Raw genomic sequence first — 22,310 nt, 5'->3', positions numbered from 1 at the left:
ATGCTTTCATGAATGCTTTGTAGCTTTCTGTGGGTTTCTAGTCTCTTCAAGTTTACTCGTAAGTATTATTTTGATATGACAAATGTTACTGTTTTCATAGTAAAATTTTCCCCTTGTTAGTACCTAGATATGAAAATAAAATTTTATATTGAAAAAGAATAAAAGAAACTCAGGAAAATATGAAAGGAAGTTGTCCAAATGTTTAACAGCGTTTTTTATGTACTATCCAACAATATGTGTTTGTTTCTCTTTTCATCCAATCCTTAACTTATATGGGCAAGTATGTCTTAAATACGAAAACATTTCAGGTAACAAAAATGCCTGTACTCTCTCCAGGCCATGGTGTCCACTGCAGGTGTTAAGAGAAAAGGATGTTTTTAAGCACATGGAAAGAAGCAACAAATGAATCTTTCAGCTTTTAAATATTTCCCAACTCCGCTGTTTATAGTATTCAACACAGTGCCCTCAACAACATGAAGTATAGGCTTGCTGTGCTGTGGATCCATTCATAGTTTTCCTGGGCAGGCATGTTGGGCTTCTCTTTTATGTGGAACCTCTCTCCCTCAACAGAGCATTTTCTCTCAGAAGTGACTTCCATTGAGCTTGCTTGTTGTTTATGTCATTGTAAGCTTTCATTTCAATTACTTACAATATTTACTTTGTTTTTCTTTTGTAGTATAGGGCATTGAACCTAGGATATTGCACATGCCAGGCAAGTATTGAATGCTGAGTACATCCCCAGCTAATTCCATTTAATCATGATGAATCTCAGAGTGTCTAGACTCTAGAGCAGTGGTTCTCAGCCTTCTGAATGCTGAGACCCTTTAATACAGTTCCTCATGCTGTGGTGACCCCCAACCATAAAATATTTTGTTGCTGCTTCATAACTGTAATTTTGCTACCATTATGAACTGCAATGTAAATATCTGATATGCAACCCTAAAGGGTCATGACCCACAGGTTGAGAACTTATGCTCTAGATACTAGAGTAATTTGATGAAAAATAATAAATTCAGAGTCTAAATCAAAAACATTACAGGGCAAAAACTCTAAACAGGCAATGGTTTCCAACAAGGTACTGCAACTTTCTTAGATATTATATTATTGCCTCAAAGGCTCATTTTGGACAATTTTAATATAATTGAATAAAAATGTTATAAGAATGGTATTTGTTAGCTATTGGAGCACGTGGGAACATGCAATGGTTTTTTAAACCTAAATAGAATACATTACAGGAGAAAAAATGAGAGGAGCAGATACCTGAGTACTTCATCTTGACATTAAGCATCAAGGAAATGCATACTGTCTGCAATATAACTTCCAGAGCAGACTGACCAAACACATGTGTTTTTTTCTTTTCACAGAAAAAGAGATCATCTTCTTGCTTAGAAAATTTTTTGAAAATGAAAAAAGAAATTAAAACTGGTGATACATAACTAATATATCTTTAGAGGTAGCATCATGATTGAACCATTTATATTTCTGATTAAAACCCTATCTAGCATTTCATAAAAATTGCATGAACATGCCATTTAAAAGTACATATTATTTTAACCCAAATGTGGGCAGGTCTCTGGATCAAATTGCTTTTGAACTGTGGTTATCAAGACAACTGGTCACAGTTCCAGTGGAAAGTGTCCTGTGACCAACTGAGTTTTAGAGACACACTGGGTTAAACAGAGTTGAATTGCTTTCTTTATTGCTTGGCTTGTGGGCAATGTGCACATTACTGTGTAATGTGAATTTCCAACAGGGTTGATGCTAGGCAGGGCTTCCCAAACATGTTTGACTACTAAAAGCCTTTTGTGTGTCCCAAGTCTATGCATTGATAAATGCTGCCCAATGGGAGCTGTGAGCTTCCATTTGTTCTGGCTTCAGACCACAGACTTCATTTTAACAACAGCCTTTCCTTCTCAGCAAGCAAAAATTGCCAGCTTAAAAATATCAGAAACACAGGGATGTAAACTAGGAAATTGGGATAAAACATATAATAAAGCTTCCTTGGAACTCTGGGCTGTGAATTTGGCATATTTTATCCATTTAACTAATAAGCAGAAAAATAGAATCAACAGACCTTTCATGTGAATGCATGTCATTTAAATGAGATGTTAAAAAGCTAGAAATATAACTGCTCTCAAGAGATATTAAAGCAATCCCAGACTTGTATAAGAGTAAAGGTTTTTGGCATTCCTTCGTTGGCAACATTCCTGGTTGCTGTCTGGAACCCGCAGTTGACTAGGACACCAGCCATCCCTGAATGAAATGAAGGTGCTGGCAGCCTGATGAGGAGTTATCTCCCAGGGAGAGTGGAGCTTTGAAAGTGCTTGGGAACCCTGGGAGGTAATGGTTGGGAGAGAAAAAGCAATCACGGCCACAAGCTCAGTAATGGGAAAAGTCAGGAGGTCTCCTTACATATCTCAACTGCCATTGTCCTCTCCTAGGCCTCTGTGTTGGCAGGACAGAGTGCTTCATGTGGCTCAGGCACAAAACTGAACATCCAATCAACTGCACAAGCCTTCACCATGGGTGCTAGACTATGGCCATGTCATGACATAGTCTGTAGAGTAATTTTAATCCAGCAACATGGCTGCTCTCACAAGGGATTACAACAAAAATCTTCTAGGTTTATGTGATCGGGCTGGAATTCATACATGATCTCGCTGGAACACAGACATGCCCTAGGTATATACCTTTAATTCCAAACAATAAAGATGATGTTAGTTGATAGATGGAAGCAGCCATGTTTGAAAGTGAAGTCTAATTAAAGGACAAAGTGATGAATCATAGAAAGATTTGACAGGATAGGATATGGCCAGCTCTCATGGCAACAGGCAGGAAAGAGAAGCTATTTAAAAGCAGTACAGTAGCTCAGCTGGTAGACCATGAGACTCTTACTTACTCCCAGGGTCATGAGTTCAAGCCCCGTATTGGGTAACAGGTGTAAAAGTAAATTTTATTAGCCAGATGTAATTGTCCTCTCCGAGGCTTACTGCAAAATAAGCTCACTCTTTCTAGCTCTTTCTGAACTCTGGCTTCAACTGCCTCTGCTGACCTGCATGAACTGCATAAAAAACATGAATGAATTCGCTTCAACTTGACTGTACTGCACTCACTGCACTGATTCCCAACTGACTGAGCTCATCTGAACTGCTAAAACTGACTGAACTGAACTCTCCTGTACTGTATTCTCCACTGAACTCTCCTCTGTAGTCAACTCTGCTCCTTTCTCTACTGTACTCTTTCTACTGCACTCTCTACTGTACTCCACTCTACTGTACTGTCTTCTCTACTGAACTCTCTACAGTACCCTACAGTACCCTACCCTACTCTCAACTCTGCTGTACTTCTCGTAAGTAGCTTCTCTTTCCTGTCTGTTCTCATGGGAGTTGGGTATATCCTGTCTCTGAATCATTCTGTCAAATCTTTCTCTGATTTGTCACTTTGTCTGCCCCTCAATTAGACATGAATTTCAAACATGGATACTTCCCTCTACAAACTAGCTTCATCTTCATTGTTTGAGATTAAAGATTTATACTAAGGGTGTGTCTGTGTTTCAGCCAGAGAGATTAGAGGTGTGTCATTCCACCTGAATCACACAGACCTATAAGGTCTTTAGATGTGATTAGAGTAGCCATGTTTCTGGATTAAAATTCTTCTACCAAATAGCAGCAAGTTCCCATTAATGCTGATTCTACTTTCAAGGAACATGTGGTCTCCAAGCTTACTAAACATTTTGATTAACATTTAATACTTGTATATGTTTATAAAGTATACTATGGATTTGAATTATGTATATATGAGGTAGTGATGACCTTTAAGTAGTTATCATATCAATATTGGCAAGTACAAACAAAATCCTCTTTTCTTCACTACCACAAGATATATATTTGCTGATCGTCATATCCAATTAAATATACTATCCTTCTAACTAGTTATAATATTCTGTTTATGACCAACTCCTTTTCATCCCCCTACCATCTACTCTCCTAAGTCTTTGGGAACCACCATTCTATTATCAGCCTCTAAGATCAACAATTTAGCCTTCCACTGATGGAAGATATCATGCAGCCCTGACCTTTGCATGCTTGACTTACCACAGTTATAAGATTTCCTACATGCCAAGGCACAGTGTCACAAATTACAGGGTTTCATGCCTTTTTAATGATCTTTGAAAAATATATTTATCTGGGCAATTTTGGCATAGGTGCCATTCTGTGCATCTGGAGCTTACAGGGCAACATGTTTGAGATGGTTCTGTCCTTTGATAGAAGGTCCTGAGGATCAAACTCTGATCATTAAGTTTGGTGACAAAGTGCTTTTTACACACTGAGCCATCTTACTAAGCCAGGTTCCATTGTTTTTTACATGTAAACACACACATGATTCAGTAAATTATATAAGGCATCTGAATATTATATATAATTTCTTCCTCATTGATTCATGATCCTTGTATTCATACCATATCCTATGGTAAATGATGCTGAATAAACTCAAACATGTGTATGACTTTTCAACATGTTAATTTCATTTCCCGGTAGAAGAATAATATCTGTATCCTATGACAGTTTTGGTTTTGATTTCAAAACCCTCTACCCTATTTTTGATAAAGGCTATACTAAACAAATTTCCCCAAATAATCAGTACACTTTATAGTGTACTTACAGAGAAAGTGTTCACCCCTGGCTGAAGGAATACGAAAGGACTCTGTGTGGGAAAGGACAAAGTGTGTGCTTGGGCTTCACTGGTTGAGTAAACGACTAATAACCATGGCTTCCTTCTTTTTTGTCACTTAGGACTGGTATCTTTTTGAGGGCAACAACCAAGATACCCTTCACAGTGTGTCCTGCCCTAACACTAGCGTTGTCCTACTCACGCAGTGTTTCATAAATAAATTGAATACTGAAAGATACTGTGAGAGCAATTTTGGCTTTGAATGGTTATGTTTGTTTTTATTACTATTATTAATTGATTACAGTTTATTCACTTTGTATCTTAGCTGTAGCCCCCTCCCTCATCTCCTCCTGTTCTTGCCCTCCCTCCCTCTTCCCACCTATGTCCTTCACCTAGTCCATTGAGAGAGGAGGCCCTCCTCCCCTACTATCTGAACCTAGCCTACCAGGTCTCATCAGGACTGCCTGGATCCTCTTTCTCTGTGGCCTAGTTAGGCCACCTCACCAGGGAGAGGTGAACAAAAAGCCAGTCCATGTCAGAGACTGCCCCTGCTGTCCTTACTAGGGAACCCACATGGAGACTGAGCTGCCCAAAGGCTACATCTGAGCAGGGGTCTCTGTCCTGTCCATGGATGCTTGCTTTTAATGTGTAGTACATTTGTTAAGAACAATCACCCATAGCGTCTACAGAGCAATTCAAAATTCCACCTTCTCCTATTAGCTTCCTTCTAAAGCATGTCAGTTATTCCTCATAGACACGTGCCCCTCCTCCTTGGAGGGCATTTACACAGAACTTATGCAGATCTCTTCGAAGCATCAAAGAGAGAATTTAAATGTGGTCATAACCCTAGGTATGAAATGAAATGTATTCTTCCTTTCAAAAGTCAGTGATAGATGAGGCTACTTGTAGAAGGTTGGGTCACAGCCAGACCACTGTGGCTCCACTTGTCTTTAACCTATAACTCTCTCCTTCCTCAAGACTTTCTGAAAGATTTAAAACTCTCCTTATCTATGCCTCTTTTATTATGTCATGGAATGCCTGATTCCCACCCAAATTCATCTACATGAGATCATTAAGACTGTGTTGGTGTCCAAAGTAAGAAAAGAAGAGAGAAGCTGAATGTGAAAAGGAATCTTAGAAATTAAATGTGTAACCTTGAAATTAAAGGTGCAGTAAATATGAGCCTCGAGTAAATTGCTTATGATGCAATAAAGTAGAATTATGGATGTGGCAGTAAAGGGAGGCAATATAATATTGTGTATTTAAGGAGCAGCTATCAGCAAAGGAATAGATCAAATTGCCATCTTGTTTTCTGTTGACAGCTTCTGGGGTGGTTGTTAGCCGACATGAATGCGAAACAGGAGCCAGCACTGGAAGTTTTCCACTTCTAGATCGTCATTTAATAGGTCACCCTTGCTTCCTGAGTGAACTCACAATTCATCACAGAGGACACACAGCAGCTAGCTAGGGGTGTGCAGGGTTTATTAGGACATACATAATAATATCCTGATCTGATCCCGAACTCTTCAAATAAAGTAGGAAAATAAAATAAATAAAAATACCAATATATCCTGTAATATAGCTAATAGTGCATTTGCCAAACAGAATCAGAGAGGTAGAAATAGCCATTTAAATTGCTGAATGAAACAATTTTTGCAAGAAGAAACAGGATAATTAAAATCAGCTAATGGTAGCAAATATCGGGAAAGCATGCTTGGCAGCTATAAAATGTAGTTGAGCATGAAGAATAAGTTCTAGTGTTCAAAGCATACTGAGGAGACTATATTATTAGTAACTTATTATATGCTTTCACTATATATTCAAATTTTCTACAACAGAAGATTTTGGAATGTTTTCACCAAAAAAAAAAAAAAAAGAAATATTCTCCTTACATTAACCATACCAGTACATATTTTACAAATGGATACATATATATGTACCAAAATATTACCCTGATCCCACAAATTTAGTTATTTTGAATCCACTCATAGTGAAATAAACATGTAAAATGAGTCAATCTGGATAATGCATTAGTACTCGGTAGCTGCTATAGAAAATTACTTCAGGGCTACTGAAATGGATTACTCGGTAAATTGCTTGCCACAAAAGCATGAGGACCCCGGGTCAGACCTCAGGACCCATGTAAAATGTCAGAGGTGGCAGAATAGATCTGCAGTCCCCGTGCTGAGGAGATGGATAGGTTAATCACGGTGCATACTGGCTCTCTAGCCTTGCTGAACTGGTGGGGTCCGGACTTAGTAGGAACCCCTGTCTCAAAACCAAAACAAAACAAGAATACCCAAAAATAGTGAGTGAAGAAGACGCTGATATGAACCACTGACCATCACACACAAGGGCCCAGATGTGCATGCTCAAGAGCCTGCACATACACAACATACACACACACACGAACACGTGTACAAGAGCGTGCTCGTGCACACACACATAGAGTCACCTTTATACTTGATTACATAGGGTAATAGAAATGTGCTAATAGAAATCAGAAGTCTGAATTCAGGATACTGGCAGTGTCCTGTTTCCTCCTAGCATTATCCGAGTGATTCAGTTGCTGCATATTATAGCTTTTATTGGCACTGGGCACTCCTTGCCTTGTCTGCACTTGCTGTTCAGTGATTCTCTGCAGGATAGTTGCCTTAGACCACTTCCATTGTAGAGATGCCCTAATTTACACATTAGGAAACAACTTCTACCACATCTGTATGAATATTGTAAACTTCTTAGCTGACATTTCCACTTAAGCACCTGAGAGGCATCACAGAATCATCAGTCACACTGCAAGCCAAGCTCCCTGTCCAGCTCTTCAGCAATGCAATGACTACTTAAATCTCCAAACACAGTATTATCCTTCATTCTCATCTCTTATGCTTTGTCAGAGAACCCTGCCAGTGCTACCTTCTGTTCAGTGACTTCTTTTCACACCATCAAAAGCAACAGTCTGAACCTAGCCACCATCAGCTCTCAAATGAATGACTGAAGTAGCCTCTTGTAGAACAGGTTCAAGAGTAGAGCTTTCTGTGTTTGGCTTTTGCCCATTTCCTCCATCTCTTCATTAACACAGAAACCATGGTGATTCTCTTGCAATATGAAACATCATTTAACCACTCTGTTCAAAGCCCACCACTAGCTTTCCATGCCTCTTAGAATAAAAGCCATAGTCCTATGACTGTTTCCTAAACTATCTGTAACCTACTCCAATCTACCTCTATCACTTCACTGAGTTCTTTTACCAAAGTCTGCCTCATTAAATTTCAGCCACATAAGTCCTTAAACAGAGGGCCTCTGAAAGACTTTACTGATGAAAGTGTAGAAGCAGAAGCTGAGACTCATAGCCAAACTTTGGGCAGAGTGCAGGGAATCTTATGAAAGAAGGGGGAGATAGAAAGACCTGGAGGAGACAGGACCTCCAAAAAGAGACCAACAAAGCCAAAAAAAACAAAACAAAATAAAACAAAAATCTGAGCCCTGGGGGCCCTGAAGAGAATGATACCCCAACCAAGGACAATGTATGGAGAAGACATAAAACCCTGATGCAGATGTAGTCCATAGACTCAGTCTCCAAGTGGGCTCCCTAATAAGGGGAGCAGGGGCTTTCTCTGGCATGAACTCAGTGACAGGCTCTCTGATCACCTCCCCCTGGGAAGACAATGCAACCAGTTCTGATGAGACCTGATAGGCTAGGGTCAAATAGAAGAGGAGGAGAACCTCACCTATCAGTAGACTAGGGGAGGGGATAGAAGGAGAATAGGGAGGGAGGGAGGGTGGGATTGGGAGGAGACAAGGGAGGGGCCCACAGCCAGGATACAAATTGAATACATTGTAATAAACAGTAATAATAAAAAATTTAAAAATTTAAAATGACCCAAAATACCTCCTGTCTTTGACCACCTTACTCCCTCTCAATAGATCACTCCTCTCCCAATATCTTCAGTCCATGCCTCAGTTCTTTCATATTCTTGCTCAGTTATACCATTAGTCAAGACATACTTGTCCTCTCAGTAGGCATGCCAATGCCCTTCTTCCCACCCCTGAATAGCTTCTAGAACAAAAGCTCCTAAAATCGCATATTCATGTTCATTCTCATTCTCTGCTCTCCCTCTATCATCCTACCCCAACCCCTTTCCTCTTCAGAATCCCACTGTGTAGGCCTGGGCTGGCCTGAAACTCTCTGTGTCAACCAGGCTTATCTTAAACTCACAGAGAACTGCCTGCATCTGTGTCCCAAGTATTGGGATGACATGAGGATATTATCATGCCTGGGGTTATAGTTCATCTCTTTGTACACTGGTATATACCCAGTGTCTCATATAGCACTGGTTTTCACATGCATTTTATAAATAAATGGCTAGAAGAAACAATGACTTGTTGGATGAATTATTAAATTTTGTGAAAGATTCATGGACCATAACATATAAAAACAGCCAAGGTTTATGTATGTATGCTTGTGTGTGTGTGTATTCATGTATTTATTCATATGCATGCATGCAAGTTTGTAAACACTACAACTCTACAGTGTATATAAGGATATATATGTATTAAAAGCCAAGCCAAGTCAAAGTAATATTCCTTTTATGGGAAAAAGACTTAAAGCAATGATCTTCATGAAATTTTGTCATCATTAAATGAGGTAAATTTCCTGGTTTAGGTTCTTAATGGTTTTGGAGGACGAGAGTGAGTCATTGTTACAATTTCCATCCATAACCCAGTTTAAGCCTCATCTGGAGGGAGGAAGGATGGCAATGGTGGGCAATAATACTATTATGTTCTTTAAGGTCCATGAATACGAGCCCATAGCCAGGTTCTCTGTATCTACAACATTATATTTTCATGCTCCACAGAAGCCAAAATAAAGAAATCAGTGTGCTCCTGAGCGAGGCTGGGAATCTTCATAGAGTTGTTCAACTCTCTCCCATTAAGAGACTATAAGAATGGATTGTGAATTAGGAGAAGTTAGAAGTTAGAAAACTGCTGTTAGAGTTCAAATGTTGTATAAGCTTTAAAAAATTAGTTTGTTAAAAGTATTGCTTCCAGCCATACCACTCCTAGGCATATACCCAAAAGAGGCGCAAGTACACAAAAAGGACATTTGTTCAACCATGTTTGTAGCAGCTTTATTTGTAATAGCCAGAAGCTGGAAACAACCCAGATGCCCCTCAACTGAAGAATGGATGCAGAAATTGTAGTACATCTATACAATGGAGTATTACTCAACAATGAAAAATAAGGAAATCATGAAATTTGCAGGTAAATGGTGGGACCTGGAAAGGATCATCCTGAGTGAGTTGACCCAGAAGCAAAAAGACACTCACGGTATATACTCACTCATATAAACATACAATATAGAATAAACCCACTAAAAACTGTACATCTAAACAAACTAAGCAAAAGAGAGGACCCTAACTAAAATGTTCAATCCCCATCCTGAAAGGCAAAGAGGATGGACATCAGAAGAAAACGAAAATAGGAAACAACCTTGGAACCCGCTACAGAGGGCCTCTGAAAGCCAGAAGAAAACAGGAAACAACCTTGAAACCTGCCATAGAGGGCCTCTGAAAGCTTCTGCAGTATAGACTGTCAAAGCAGATGCTGAGCCTGATGGCCAACTGATGGGCAGAGTGAATGGAATTTTATGTAAGAAGTGGGAAATAGTAAGAGCTGGAGGGAACGGGAACTCCACAAGCAGAGCAACAGAACAAGATAATTTGAACACAGGGAACTTCCCAGAGACTCATACTCCAACCAAGGACTATTTGTGGAGATGACCTGGAACCCCTGCACAGGTGTAGCCCATGGCAGTTCAGTGTCCAAGTGGGTTCCATAGTAATGGGAAGAGGGACTGCCTCTGACATAATCTGATTGGCCTGCTCGTTGATCACTTCCCCCTGAGGGGGGAGCAGCCTTACCAGGCCACAGTAGAGGACAATGCAGCCACTTTTGATGAGAACTGATAGACTAAGATCAGAAAGAAGGAGAGGAGGACCTCCCCTATCAGTGGACTTGGGGAGTGGCATGCATGCAGAAAGGGGAGGGAGGGTGGGATCGGCAGGGGAGGAGGGAGGGGCTTATGGGGGGATACAAAATGAATAAAGTGTAATTAATAAAAAATAAATAAAAGATTTAAAAAAAAAAGAATTTGTAAAAAAAAAAAAAAAAAAAAAGTATTGCTTCCAGAATAGCATTGTCAAGGGTGTTGAAGATCTTGATGACGTAGAACCTAAAGGGATATCCTTAGGTCACTGGAGTAATGTCCTCAGAGGGGACATTACTCTTTCCTTTTTTGCTTTCTGGTCACAAAGAGAGCAGTTTGCCCTCCAGGCACTCTTACCATGATCTATTGCTTCATCATAAAACCAAAGCTATGAAGCCAATAAATCACAGGCAAGAATCTCCCCAGTGCTGAGCCAAAATACACATTTTCTTTTTATAAATAAATTACCTCAGGTATTTTATTATAGTGAAAGAAAGCTGACACCTGCACCATTGCTGGTGCGTGTGTTCATGAAATAGAGCATCTATTCTCAGCCTTCTCTAACTGCCACCCTTTGTTTACAGTGGCCATGTTGTTAATCAATTGGCTGTAAGATTTGTCATGGTGAACAAGCCTCCACAAGAAGTTACTTGGCACAAATCCAAAGCTCTCTGTAGACCACCCTCATAGCCTTGCAACCAGGGCTCCTTGTAACCCGCCATGTGTTGCATATTGCTGTACATGGCTTCCATAAGTGGTAAAAGTGCATCAGCAGCAACAAACGCACTACGATGGTAGACCTCTGCCTCCTGAACTGATTTACAGTAACTCTCTCTTTGCTTATCTTACATACAGTTCCAAGGAGAAAGTATTACTTAGATAAATATGACTGACACTAAACCTGATGGGTTTTTTTTTTCACTTTAAAGTCCTTGGGGTAAAAAAGACAAGCTAGTACCTTGGGGTAATACCTTCCTAAGGGTAGACAAAACACACAAAGGAACAGTCTGTGTAGACTAAGTGGTTTAAATGATAAAATAGAAATGTATGTTCACACGTCCTAGATGCTGCAAGTATAGAACCGAGGAATGGGAGTTGGCTCCTTGGCTTGTCACTTTGGTTCTGTTTTTCCTTTTGTAAACTTCTTCAGCATGATTGTGTGCAGGTGTATACTGTGTTAGTGTTATATATATATATATATGTGTGTGTGTGTGTGTGTGTGTGTGTATGAATGTATATATTTATTCATAAGAAATACCAAACCATAAGAAATATCAAATTCCATTATTACTTCAAACAGCACAAATATCTGTACAGAAATCTAGAGCATGATTCTTAAGAGCTCTAATTCTAGTTTTAGAAAACAGTGATCTATATTTTGAGCGTGTGGCATGTGCCTGGATGTACAGATGTGTATATGCCCCTACATGTGAGTGTGGAAGCCAGAGGTTGACACTGAGTATCTCCTGAAACCACTCTTTACTATTTAAGACAGAGATTCTAACTGAGCTGGAGATTTCCAGTTAGCTATATTGCCTGGCCAGTGAGCTTCTAGGATCCTCCTGTAGATTTCGGGCTACTACCATGCCAACCATTTTTATGTGGGAGCTGAGACTGACTCATTCAGTGGATAAATAGTCTTTCCACCCTAGCAAGAGGGTCTGAATATGGAACTTAACCCAAATTTCTCCACTTTGTAACCCTATGCTTGCTCAGTTACCACAAGTACCCTGAGGTTTGACATTGAGCATCAAGAGGTTTGGGGAAGTGAGGAGGGAGAGCTCTGTATTACTGATACCCTTTGGATCTTGCTCACCTTCCAGGTTGTGATTAGGCAAAGGGTTTGATGCTCAGTTGCATCTAGGCTATAATGGACTGAAGAATGATCTGCAGTTTGACCCATATCACCATAAAGACAAATGTGCCTCACCAACAGTTCTCATGCTCTGCTTCTTCATACAATGTAAGTGGTGAAAGAAAGCATTGCCAACCCACACCTCTGAGGTTTCTGCCCTCCTAGGCTTCATCTTCCATGGTCAAGAGTTATGGCCAAAAAAGGGGAGGTTCATCCTGACCTTTTTCTACACCCACTGATGCTACCTGAGCAATTTAGAATAAATAAATAGATAGATAGAAAGAAAGAAAGATAGATAGATAGATAGATAGATAGATAGATAGATAGATAGATAGATAGATTGATAGATAGATACACAAACAGACAAACAAAGGGATGGGTTTGTTGTTTCCACGTTCATCAGGCCTGAAGTAGCTCCTTTTTTAATATCAATAAAATTTAATTTTTATTAATTACAGTTTATTCACTTTGTATCTGAGCTGTAGCCCCCTCCCCCACCCCCTCCCAATACTATCCTTCCTCGCTCTTCTCCTATACCCCTCCCCAAGTCTAATGATAGCAGAGATCCTCCTGCCCTTCCATCTGACCCTAGTCTATCAGGTCTCATCAGGACTGGCTTCTTTGTCTTCCTCTGTGGGCTGGTAAGGCTGTTTCCCACTCAGGTGGAGGTGATCAAAGAGCCAGCCCATGAGTTCATGTCAGAGATGATCCCTGTTCCTATTATTGGGGAACCTTCTTGGACACTGAGCTTCCATGGGCTACTGAAGTAGCTTCTTGACTTTGCCTCTTCTAACTTTGTCCACAGCTCATCGAATTCTTAGGAGCAGGAGTTGTGATCAGCTCAGCTCAAATGAGAGATCAAAAATCAGAAAGGTGTCTTGTTCTCAGTAGAAAGTGGGACAGTTGGGGGGGATGAGATAAAGGAGTAGAGAAGGAACAGAGCAATGACTAAAAGAGCAGTCTTCCTTTCTGACAAGTGGGACTCCTGGCCTCCAGATGGCTGAGGTGAAAAGTTAGCTGCACAAGACACTCCCAGGAGGATTTAAATATCTCATTAAAAGGGTCAGCCACAAATCTCAGAGAGTAAGAGAAAGTGAGAAATGGAGAAGAAAAGACAGCAAGAAGTAAGAAGGGAAAGAGGGGGAAGGTGAGGAAAAGAGAGAAAAGAAAGGATAGTAAGACAAGTAGCAGAAAAGCAAACAAAGGGAGGGAACAGAAGAAAAGGGGAGGGAGGAATGAAGAGAGGGACAGAAGATGCATCATGCAAATGTCCCTAGGCATTAGTTTCCCTGCTTCCTGCACTATGCCTTCCACATCTTAAATCTGAAGCTATGGAAAGGAGGCCAACCTGACCTGTCTGCACCCGCCCTGAGGAATTAGTCCTGCTTCTGTTAGCAACTTTGTCCTGTTTTTGTAGATACTCTGTTATTGGTACTTATCTAGCAGTCTGCACACCCCATGTTACGGTGGACTTGGGGCTCATCATATCCTCTCTTTTAAGAGAAAAGGAGAAAGTGGTGGGGTACTGCGCTAGTGACGCCATTCATAACTCTCACTGGAAGAATGAAAGGCAAAAACTTTCCTTTAACTGCCAAAATGCAGTGCACCTAAACACTAATTACATAAAAATAAATTAATACTTTTCCTAAACTCAAGAACATTCAGTTTTGTGAGAAAGAGAACTCTAGACCCGAGGAATCGTTCTGAACTGGGCAGGAAGTCCCAAAATTGGTAGCAACTGTTTTGTGACGCCATCACTGACATGCAATAATACCAACCCTCTCCTGGGGACTAACTGTGCTTTCAGAGCTTTGGGCTGTGTTTTCCCATTTTATCTATAGACCAGAGGAGCCATGAAGAATCACCATCACCATTTAGACATAAAGACAAGTATAAATAGCTTGGTGAAGTGAAAACATGAGCATACACATGCACATTGGACAACCAGGCATCCGACTTTGCCACAAATGAGGCTGGTGACTGAAACTCTTGGGTACAGAGTGTACTGTCTCTGTTTCTTTCCAGATACCAAAACAGGAAAAATGCCTCCCACTTTGTATGCCAGTTATAAACTTTTGATGAAAACTTACAGAGAAGAGCTACTTCAGGACAATTTTCCTCTCACAACTTGAAGTTCTAAAAGAAGAGTTAGGTAAAGCCAGTGTCCACATTTCAGAGCTTCTGTCCTTTATGCCTGAGTGGATCCCTTCCCACAGCCTGCCCTGCACATGGGGTTGCTGCTCTCTTCACAGGCTGACAGTGACCTTCCCCCTGCATAGTTGCAGCATGAGTCTCTTAGGATGCCCGATCTCCATAGGGCCAGATTCTGAATGGCAGTGTTGACTCTCCACCACAGGGCTGTTTCTGGGGCCGTGGAGATAGAATAGCAAATGAACAATTGCTAATGACTACTGTGGAAATTCTAATAGCAAGAACCCTCTGTGTGGGTCACCTTGACCACAGCACTAAGATCATCTTCCATCAGTCCGCCTGTGACCACTCATTGTTTCTTGCCTGGCCTCCTTCACCTCTCAGTCCCCCATCTACTCACAGCTCCCAGAGAAAAAAGTCCACTCCCACCTTCCCATTTTTGATTGACAGAACAAAAACACAGCATTTTCTTGATAGTGCTTTTGGAATAAATGTCTTCCCTGGGTCCTTAGATGAAGGTTGACATGACATCATTGTTTATTCTTAACTATGATTTCATAGAGAACCATAGTCGTAATCTATACATGAATGGTTCAAGACATTGATCTATGTATGCCAGAAATGTATGTGAAGGAAGCCAAATTAGGTTACTATAGGTGTTCTTAGTGGTCACAGTTAGACACCGTAATTAATTAAGAAATTCAATTCAACAAAAAGATGTATGTGTGTGAGTTTGTGTGTTTGTATGTTTGTATGTTTTAACTAATCTTTCAAAGTAGGGCCAGGGTAATTACATTTAGTTATCTGTAAATTGGAGTTCTCCATCTGAGGAAGAACAAATGGAAATGCCTATTTGTGCTTTTTATTTCAGATTGTGTGTGTGTTTGTGTGAGTGTGTGTGAATGTGTGTTTGTGAATATATGTGTGGATGTGTTTGCTTGAGTGAACAGATAACTTACAGCATTCACAAATCAAACCACCATAGACAAGTTTAGAAGCACCTAATTCTGATCCTTAGTAAAGAACAATGAGAAGAGATCAATTGTGGCCTATGAGAATTCACCAGGCCACAGGCATAAGTTAAGGCCTCTTTGCAGAGGAAGCAAAAAGCTGGGTAAGTCAAGCACTAAGCTAAATAGAGGTCAGTTTATAATGCTTCAATGGAACATTCTGTGTCTATCGTGACGATCTTGGAACTCTGCTGGAAAGACGTTGAGAACATCTAGCTCACTGTATCTACGCTGTCTCTCTCCAGCAACAATATTTCACACACAGTCAGAGCTGCAATCTCTGATGACCTCCCCAGCAATATGATAACAGTGTTTGTAGAGAGCTAGATACTCATGTTTAAGATAACAGAACCTAGGACTTACAAGAAGATATTCCCCCAAAATTAGGACACAAGTTTGCTTTGAGGTATATTCAAATGATTTTCAAATACAGAAAATAACCCTTCTTTGAATCTGCCCATATGCTTTGGAACATATTAGGATATGTAGAATATGACCCTAAAATTCTGAACCCTGAAACCTAGAAAAGACATTTTCATTCTGAAAACTGTCACAGTACGATTATTCTGTTATGTCCCCAATGCACCTCTTCCCTATCCCATTATAGTGAGGTCTAGAGGTCTGATTTTTAAATTATCTTTAATCGTGCATATATGTGTGAGTGGAAGTGTGCACGTGACTGGCATCAGGGATATGAGTGTGGGGAGTGGGAGGTGGCCAGCATGCATCAGTGCTTTCGAGTTGGGCTTTCGGGCAGTTGTGAGCAGTCCTGTGTGGGTGCTGGCCGCGGAACATGGTGTTCTACAAGAGCCATACACCTGTTCATCACTGCTGAGCCAGCACTCTGGCAACAGAAAAGTCATAATTACAAGGCAAGATTGCCTATCAGAATAGAGTTTAAATTATGTTCAGGCCAAACACAGCACACCTTCTGTGAAAATCAGAGAAAATTGCTTTCTATTGCTTATCAGCTATGTTTCCAGCTATAAAATATTTGGAATATATCTACCCACCGTCTAAATGGCATTATTTATTCAGTCTTGGATTTAAAAAGTCAAGTATACATATGCAGAATTTGTAGAACTATTCATTTTCATGTAACACATTTTGGTAGCATTCAGCCTGGATTCTGTGGTCACTCTGCCATTCATTGTTTTGGGTCTTCTGTTTGCTGTTTACAGTCTTCCTTTAAAACAATGATGCTGAATTGTGTCTAACGCCTCTCATGCATCCTTTTTGTTCCTACAGGAGGGATTTTTGAAACTGTGGAAAATGAGCCCGTTAACGTTGAAGAATTAGCTTTCAAGTTTGCAGTCACCAGTATTAACCGAAACCGAACCTTGATGCCTAACACCACATTAACCTATGACATCCAGAGAATTAATCTTTTTGATAGTTTTGAAGCCTCCCGGAGAGGTAACTATTTTCCCACTTTACAAAGCTTGTTTGGACGATAAGTGTGCTCCACAGGTCACCTTTTCACTGCCCACCCTTTCTCAAAGTGGGTTTCTTGGTGCAAATGGGTTGTAGGCATGCCTGGTCCCCAACGGCAATGATCAATGCAATCTGAACTCACCTGATGGACGCTGCCCAGCCCTGTTTTCTGGGCCCTTCTGATTAGCTTACCCTTCAGTGCCCTCCACTCTGTGATTAACTGGTCCAGCTGTGAATGGAAAAACGTCAAACTTGATCTGTTTTTCCTTCCTGAAGCTGAGATACCACCATGAAATTGTACAGCGCAATCAAATAAAACTTTGTGGAAGGTCACATCCACCAAGCATAAAAAAGTAACCAGGACATACACAGTCAAACCAGAGTCATAGGCTGCTACATACTGCTGGGTTTATCTAGCACCTACTCATTTTCTTGTTGTCGTTGCTTTTGCGCTTTGCTGCAAAATCATAAAAATATGAAGATGAAATCTGTGAGAACAAATCACAATTTGATTTTCTTTTTTTCTCCTGAACAGAAGACAAGTACTCAAAAAGAAATCCAGCTTATGTGTAGTCTCCAACTGTCACCATGTGGGCTGAATCTTGAGGAATGGAGGGGCTGGTTTAGACATCCTCTGGGCACCTTTAGAACAATTCTCTAATGATCCTGTATACCTGAAGCATGTCCTCTAACAAAGGAACTGCTGACCCACGAGCTTAGAGATTTTGTGAAAACGAAGGTTGCTGCTCATCTTGTAGCTGTAAAGAATTCTTTAACTTCCAGAAAATACTTTGCCTTTTGCAGACACACAAATGATCAGCTACATAGTTTTGGTGATTTTTAAGTAACTGAATAATAAGGGTTAACAGAAACTGACCTAATTAGATCAACAAATGTGTTTGCCTAACACACTTACCTGCAGGCATTTCGGTGTTACTTACAAAAAAAATGTTAAACTTCCTTCAAGTAGATAAAGATTAATACAACAACAATAATAATAATACAGTACATAATCTCAGTAAAATAATCCTGTTTTTCTTAAAATAAAAGAAGGTATGTGCCTATAATCCCAGCACTGCAGAGATTGAGATGCAAATGAGGCTAGCCTGAGCCACATAGCATGACTCTGCCTCAAAAAAAAAAAAGAAAGAAAAAAGAAAAAGAAAGTCAGAGATTACTTGTAAGTCAGAGTTGCCGATGAAGAAATAATAAAATGTATAGTTATATTCGTGTAGCATGTTAAAGCTCATAAGGCACCTTCATATGTATACTGCTTGAATTAAATCTCTCTTACTCTATATCTCTGTCTCTTTCTCTCTTTATCTGTCTCTGTCTTCTCTGTTTTATACTGTTGAACAACACCATAGAAAGCAAAGCCAATGACATTTAACCCACAAGAACTTCAACCCACAAGAATAATTGAAGTCTCTCTTGTGATCTGAAGATCCAGCAATACTTGTAAATTAAACACTCCAACAAACAGACCTATAAAGGATTGATTTTCCTGTCAAGGAATATTAGCATGCCAGAGTCGTGACACATTAACAAGAACCTCAATCCATTGCTCACGCTGGATAAGACAACAGTTTGCATACTCCCATGCTCGCATTTTATCTGGCTAATGAACACACATCCGGTAGGGATGGGAGGACAGTGACAGCTCACACCTTCAGCACATTGCGGAGAGGTGTGCGTCTTCATAGCCCGTGCAGGCAGGCCATCAGCACCAAGCCACAAACAGCTGGACGTTGTCCTTGAAAATGCCTGTCAGCATCAGCCACCCCATAGATGGCTACAACACAGCTGTCAAAATTCTGTGATTCATTCTCTCCAATTCACCGCTGAGAAACTTACAGGAACAAATGGAATTGATTATTTTATTTTGTAAAACTGCATAATTAGAAAACCACTAACAAATTTATTTATATAAACCTATTTATTTAATTTTTGTATTCAATTATTACCATTTGGCAACTGTAAACTTTATTTTAAAAAATTACATTTAAGTTTGAAAGATGCATGTAAACCTCTATTTAAGAGGTACTTACATACAATTATTAAACACAGCTCTACATGGTGGGGGAGGATGAACTTATCTTCTGAAAGGGAATTTAATTAATACGTATCAAATAACTTAAAAATAACAAGATCTTTTAATAGAAGATGGTTAGCTCTACCACCTAGAATTTACTTCAAAGAAGTAATTAATGATGCAGAGAAAAATTATCAATATTGAAATATTAATTATAGTAGCCAAAAGTTAAAAAGTGGTTAAATACTTAGATAAATTAGATAAATGACACCATGCCTGCCCAGTGATCAATTATTTCAGCAGTGGAAATACACTCTTAAAATATTCACGCTGCCTTAGGGAGAGAGTTGTGCTTTTCATTCAGTGAAGGAATCAATGTATCATACTATGCTTGAACAGCAATCGTGGTTTTCTGAAATATCAGTAAGTATTATCCGAAGCTGATGGGCTAAGATAGAAACTTTGCTCTTCCTTACATTGTAAATATTCTAATTTCTTACAATGGTTGCTTTTGGTCTTATAACAACAACAAAAAAATGTTAGGGATAAAATTTTAAATATGTGATTTAATTTTGTTTGGCTGAAAATTGAGGGAAAAAGAGGCCTGACCTTGACCTGGTGTCCTCCAGTTCTGATCTGACTCTGTTACTGTCCAATGACCATGACTAAGTCCATTGTGTATGAAATGAGTGGGGTAGAAACCTGAATTTCAGAAAGACAGGAGTCGAAGCATTTTATAGTTCACCCATGAGGTCTTCTGGATTCTCTGGCCAGCCTAATCTCTCCATTGTCACCCTGACATATGACAGAAGTTAATTCATACAACATTCATTTGACAGATTGTTTGCTAGTTAGCTTACAGAGTGCTCATGGGATCAAAAAAAAAAAAAAAAAAAAAGATTTAGCCTTTGTCTGATTGAAGGTAATGAACTGAGACCAGTAACTCATTTTTATTTGCAGGGAGTTGGTCCTATGATTTATTGCTATTGGCTTTTCATTTACATTTATTGGTATCTTACTATCTAATAAATATTGGAAGTTGGAAAGAGCAGATATCAACCTACAGATGGAATTACAGGAGGTTTCTCTAATAGTTAAGTAGAGAAATCATATCAGGAAAACACAAATTCATAGAACTCTTTCTTTCTCAACCCCTTGCCTGCCCTCCCTTTCCAACCCTTCCCTTGTCTGTGGATCTAATCAGCGTGCGACCAGCTGGCTCTTGGTGTGGCTGCGCTCTTTGGCCCTTCCCACAGCTCTTCTGTCAGTGCTGTGCAGTCTATTTGCAATGCTCTGGAAGTTCCACACATTCAGACTCGATGGAAACACCCTTCTGTGGACAACAGAGACCTATTTTACATCAACCTCTACCCAGACTATGCAGCTATCAGCCGGGCAGTCCTGGATCTGATCCTCTATTACAACTGGAAAACAGTCACTGTGGTGTATGAAGACAGCACAGGTATGGAACTCACATGAGCCCTCCCTGGGCACGTCGACTCTAACCAGCGTGAGATTTGTCAGGTGGTGTGTACAGAAGTGCTCTCTCACATGAGCTAACTGAGAATTCTAACGTAAATTGGGGATGCCATGCATAAGTAATGTAACAAACTTAGGGAGATTTTAAAAATACATCATTGTGTTGATATACACTGTGATCTAATTGCAGTGCTAACAGTGGTATTTCATTAATGCAACTCTACTGAGACTGTAACTCGCACTGCAGTGATCCAATTCAAGTGTCTAACAGAAGTAGTTATACTTATATCTGTAAAAACTTATCACCGTCAGACAACAAGCAGGAATTTAGTTAGACATCACGATACTAGAATAAACCATTCCTTGACAAAGGGACTGTGAATCTCAGGGATGAGCTCAGTATAAAATTTGGGAGCTTGGGTTGTGGCTATGAGCAGTACTGTGGTTATAGCCCAGGTCATTACCATCTCTCATTACATTCAATAAACTATTTTAAAGCTAATCAAAAGGCCTTGCTTGTTCTATCTGCTTGTTTTAGGGTGCACAATGGAAGATGACAGTTTAGCACCTAATCATCAATAGATACTGTCTGTGACCCTCACCATTTGAAGTGAGCTTTCCTGGCACTCCCTTTATTGTCTAGAAATTTGTTGGAGCTCCCACTCTCTTTGCACATGTATGTGGTGTGTCTGTGTGTATGCATACATACATGAAGAGGCCAGAGGTTGACATCAATCTTCCTCAATTATTCACTTATTTTCCTAAGCCAGGGTCTCTCACTGAACCTAGAATCTATTGATTCAGCAAGGCTACCCAGCCAATGAGCTTCAGGGAGCCTCCTGTCTCTGTTTCCAAGCTGGGACTGCAAATGCACACTATGATGACTATCTTTTCACCTGTGTGCTAGAAATCCAAACTTCTGTCTTCATGCTTGCACAACAGACCATTTGCCAACAAGGGTATCTTCCAAGCCCTAATTATCTTATCATGCCCTCCCGTTAGTTTAGACTGAGCCACTGAATCACCCTTATCTGCATACTAAAGTCTCATATCTGATTTACTGTTGTGATTTCTCTACTGCCCATATACTGTTCGTGTGAGCTATGGTGAAAAGTGTACCATTTCTCAAGAACTGCCAAGTTCTTCCTAAATATTCTTTCTGAGTCTGGTCCCTCCTTGTGCTGAGCATGCTTTGTGAAAACATCAACAAACACCGATGTGTCTTTCTACAATGTCTGAATTTACTGAGTAACAATAAATTCACAAAGCACAACATTTTCAGTAGCAGCATTTGCCAGGCAATCCCTCTTCACTTGATATTTATGGCTGAGGCAAGCATAAGATTTTTGTTTTGTTTTGTTTTTGTTTTTGTTTTTGTTGTTGTTGTTGATTACTAATCTTGATTAGTAATGTTAATCTTAAATTATATATTATACATCACAATTAATCTGCCTCTATTTGAATATATGTAATTTATAGCATGGCTGTAAAGACTTAAAAACGCAAAGAATTTCAAAGTACTCTTAGAGGCAAAAGAGAGAACCTAGCAGAAAGTTTCTAGGGAGATCTCTTAGAGCAAAGCAGTCTGAAACAAACAACAACAACAAAAACAAACCACAACCTGCTTTTGCAGTAACTTAGGGCAGGCCACAGATTGATTGCAACACTCAGCTGGTGATATCAGTTATTGTC

General features: G+C 39.9%; 1 protein-coding gene across 5 annotated transcripts in view; it reads left to right on the top strand.

The window, feature by feature from the left end:
• Grik1 (glutamate ionotropic receptor kainate type subunit 1) overlaps positions 1-22,310 on the top strand; it is a 379,259-nt gene that overhangs the window by 211,946 nt on the left and 145,003 nt on the right. For all 5 annotated transcript variants that reach the window (XM_055614914.1, XM_055614912.1, XM_055614913.1 and 2 more), the window contains exons 2-3: positions 16,922-17,089; positions 20,344-20,601. In XM_055614914.1, coding sequence (XP_055470889.1) covers positions 16,922-17,089; positions 20,344-20,601 — 426 coding nt within the window. The remainder of the gene's footprint in view (positions 1-16,921; positions 17,090-20,343; positions 20,602-22,310) is intronic.

This window comes from Psammomys obesus, unplaced genomic scaffold (genome assembly GCF_907164565.1).
Source record: "Psammomys obesus unplaced genomic scaffold, mPsaObe1.curated_primary_1811, whole genome shotgun sequence".
In the NCBI taxonomy this organism is placed as follows: Eukaryota; Metazoa; Chordata; class Mammalia; order Rodentia; family Muridae; genus Psammomys; species Psammomys obesus.
The sequence above is the reverse complement of the archived record's forward strand: the minus strand, read 5'-3'. Positions and strand labels throughout refer to the sequence as shown.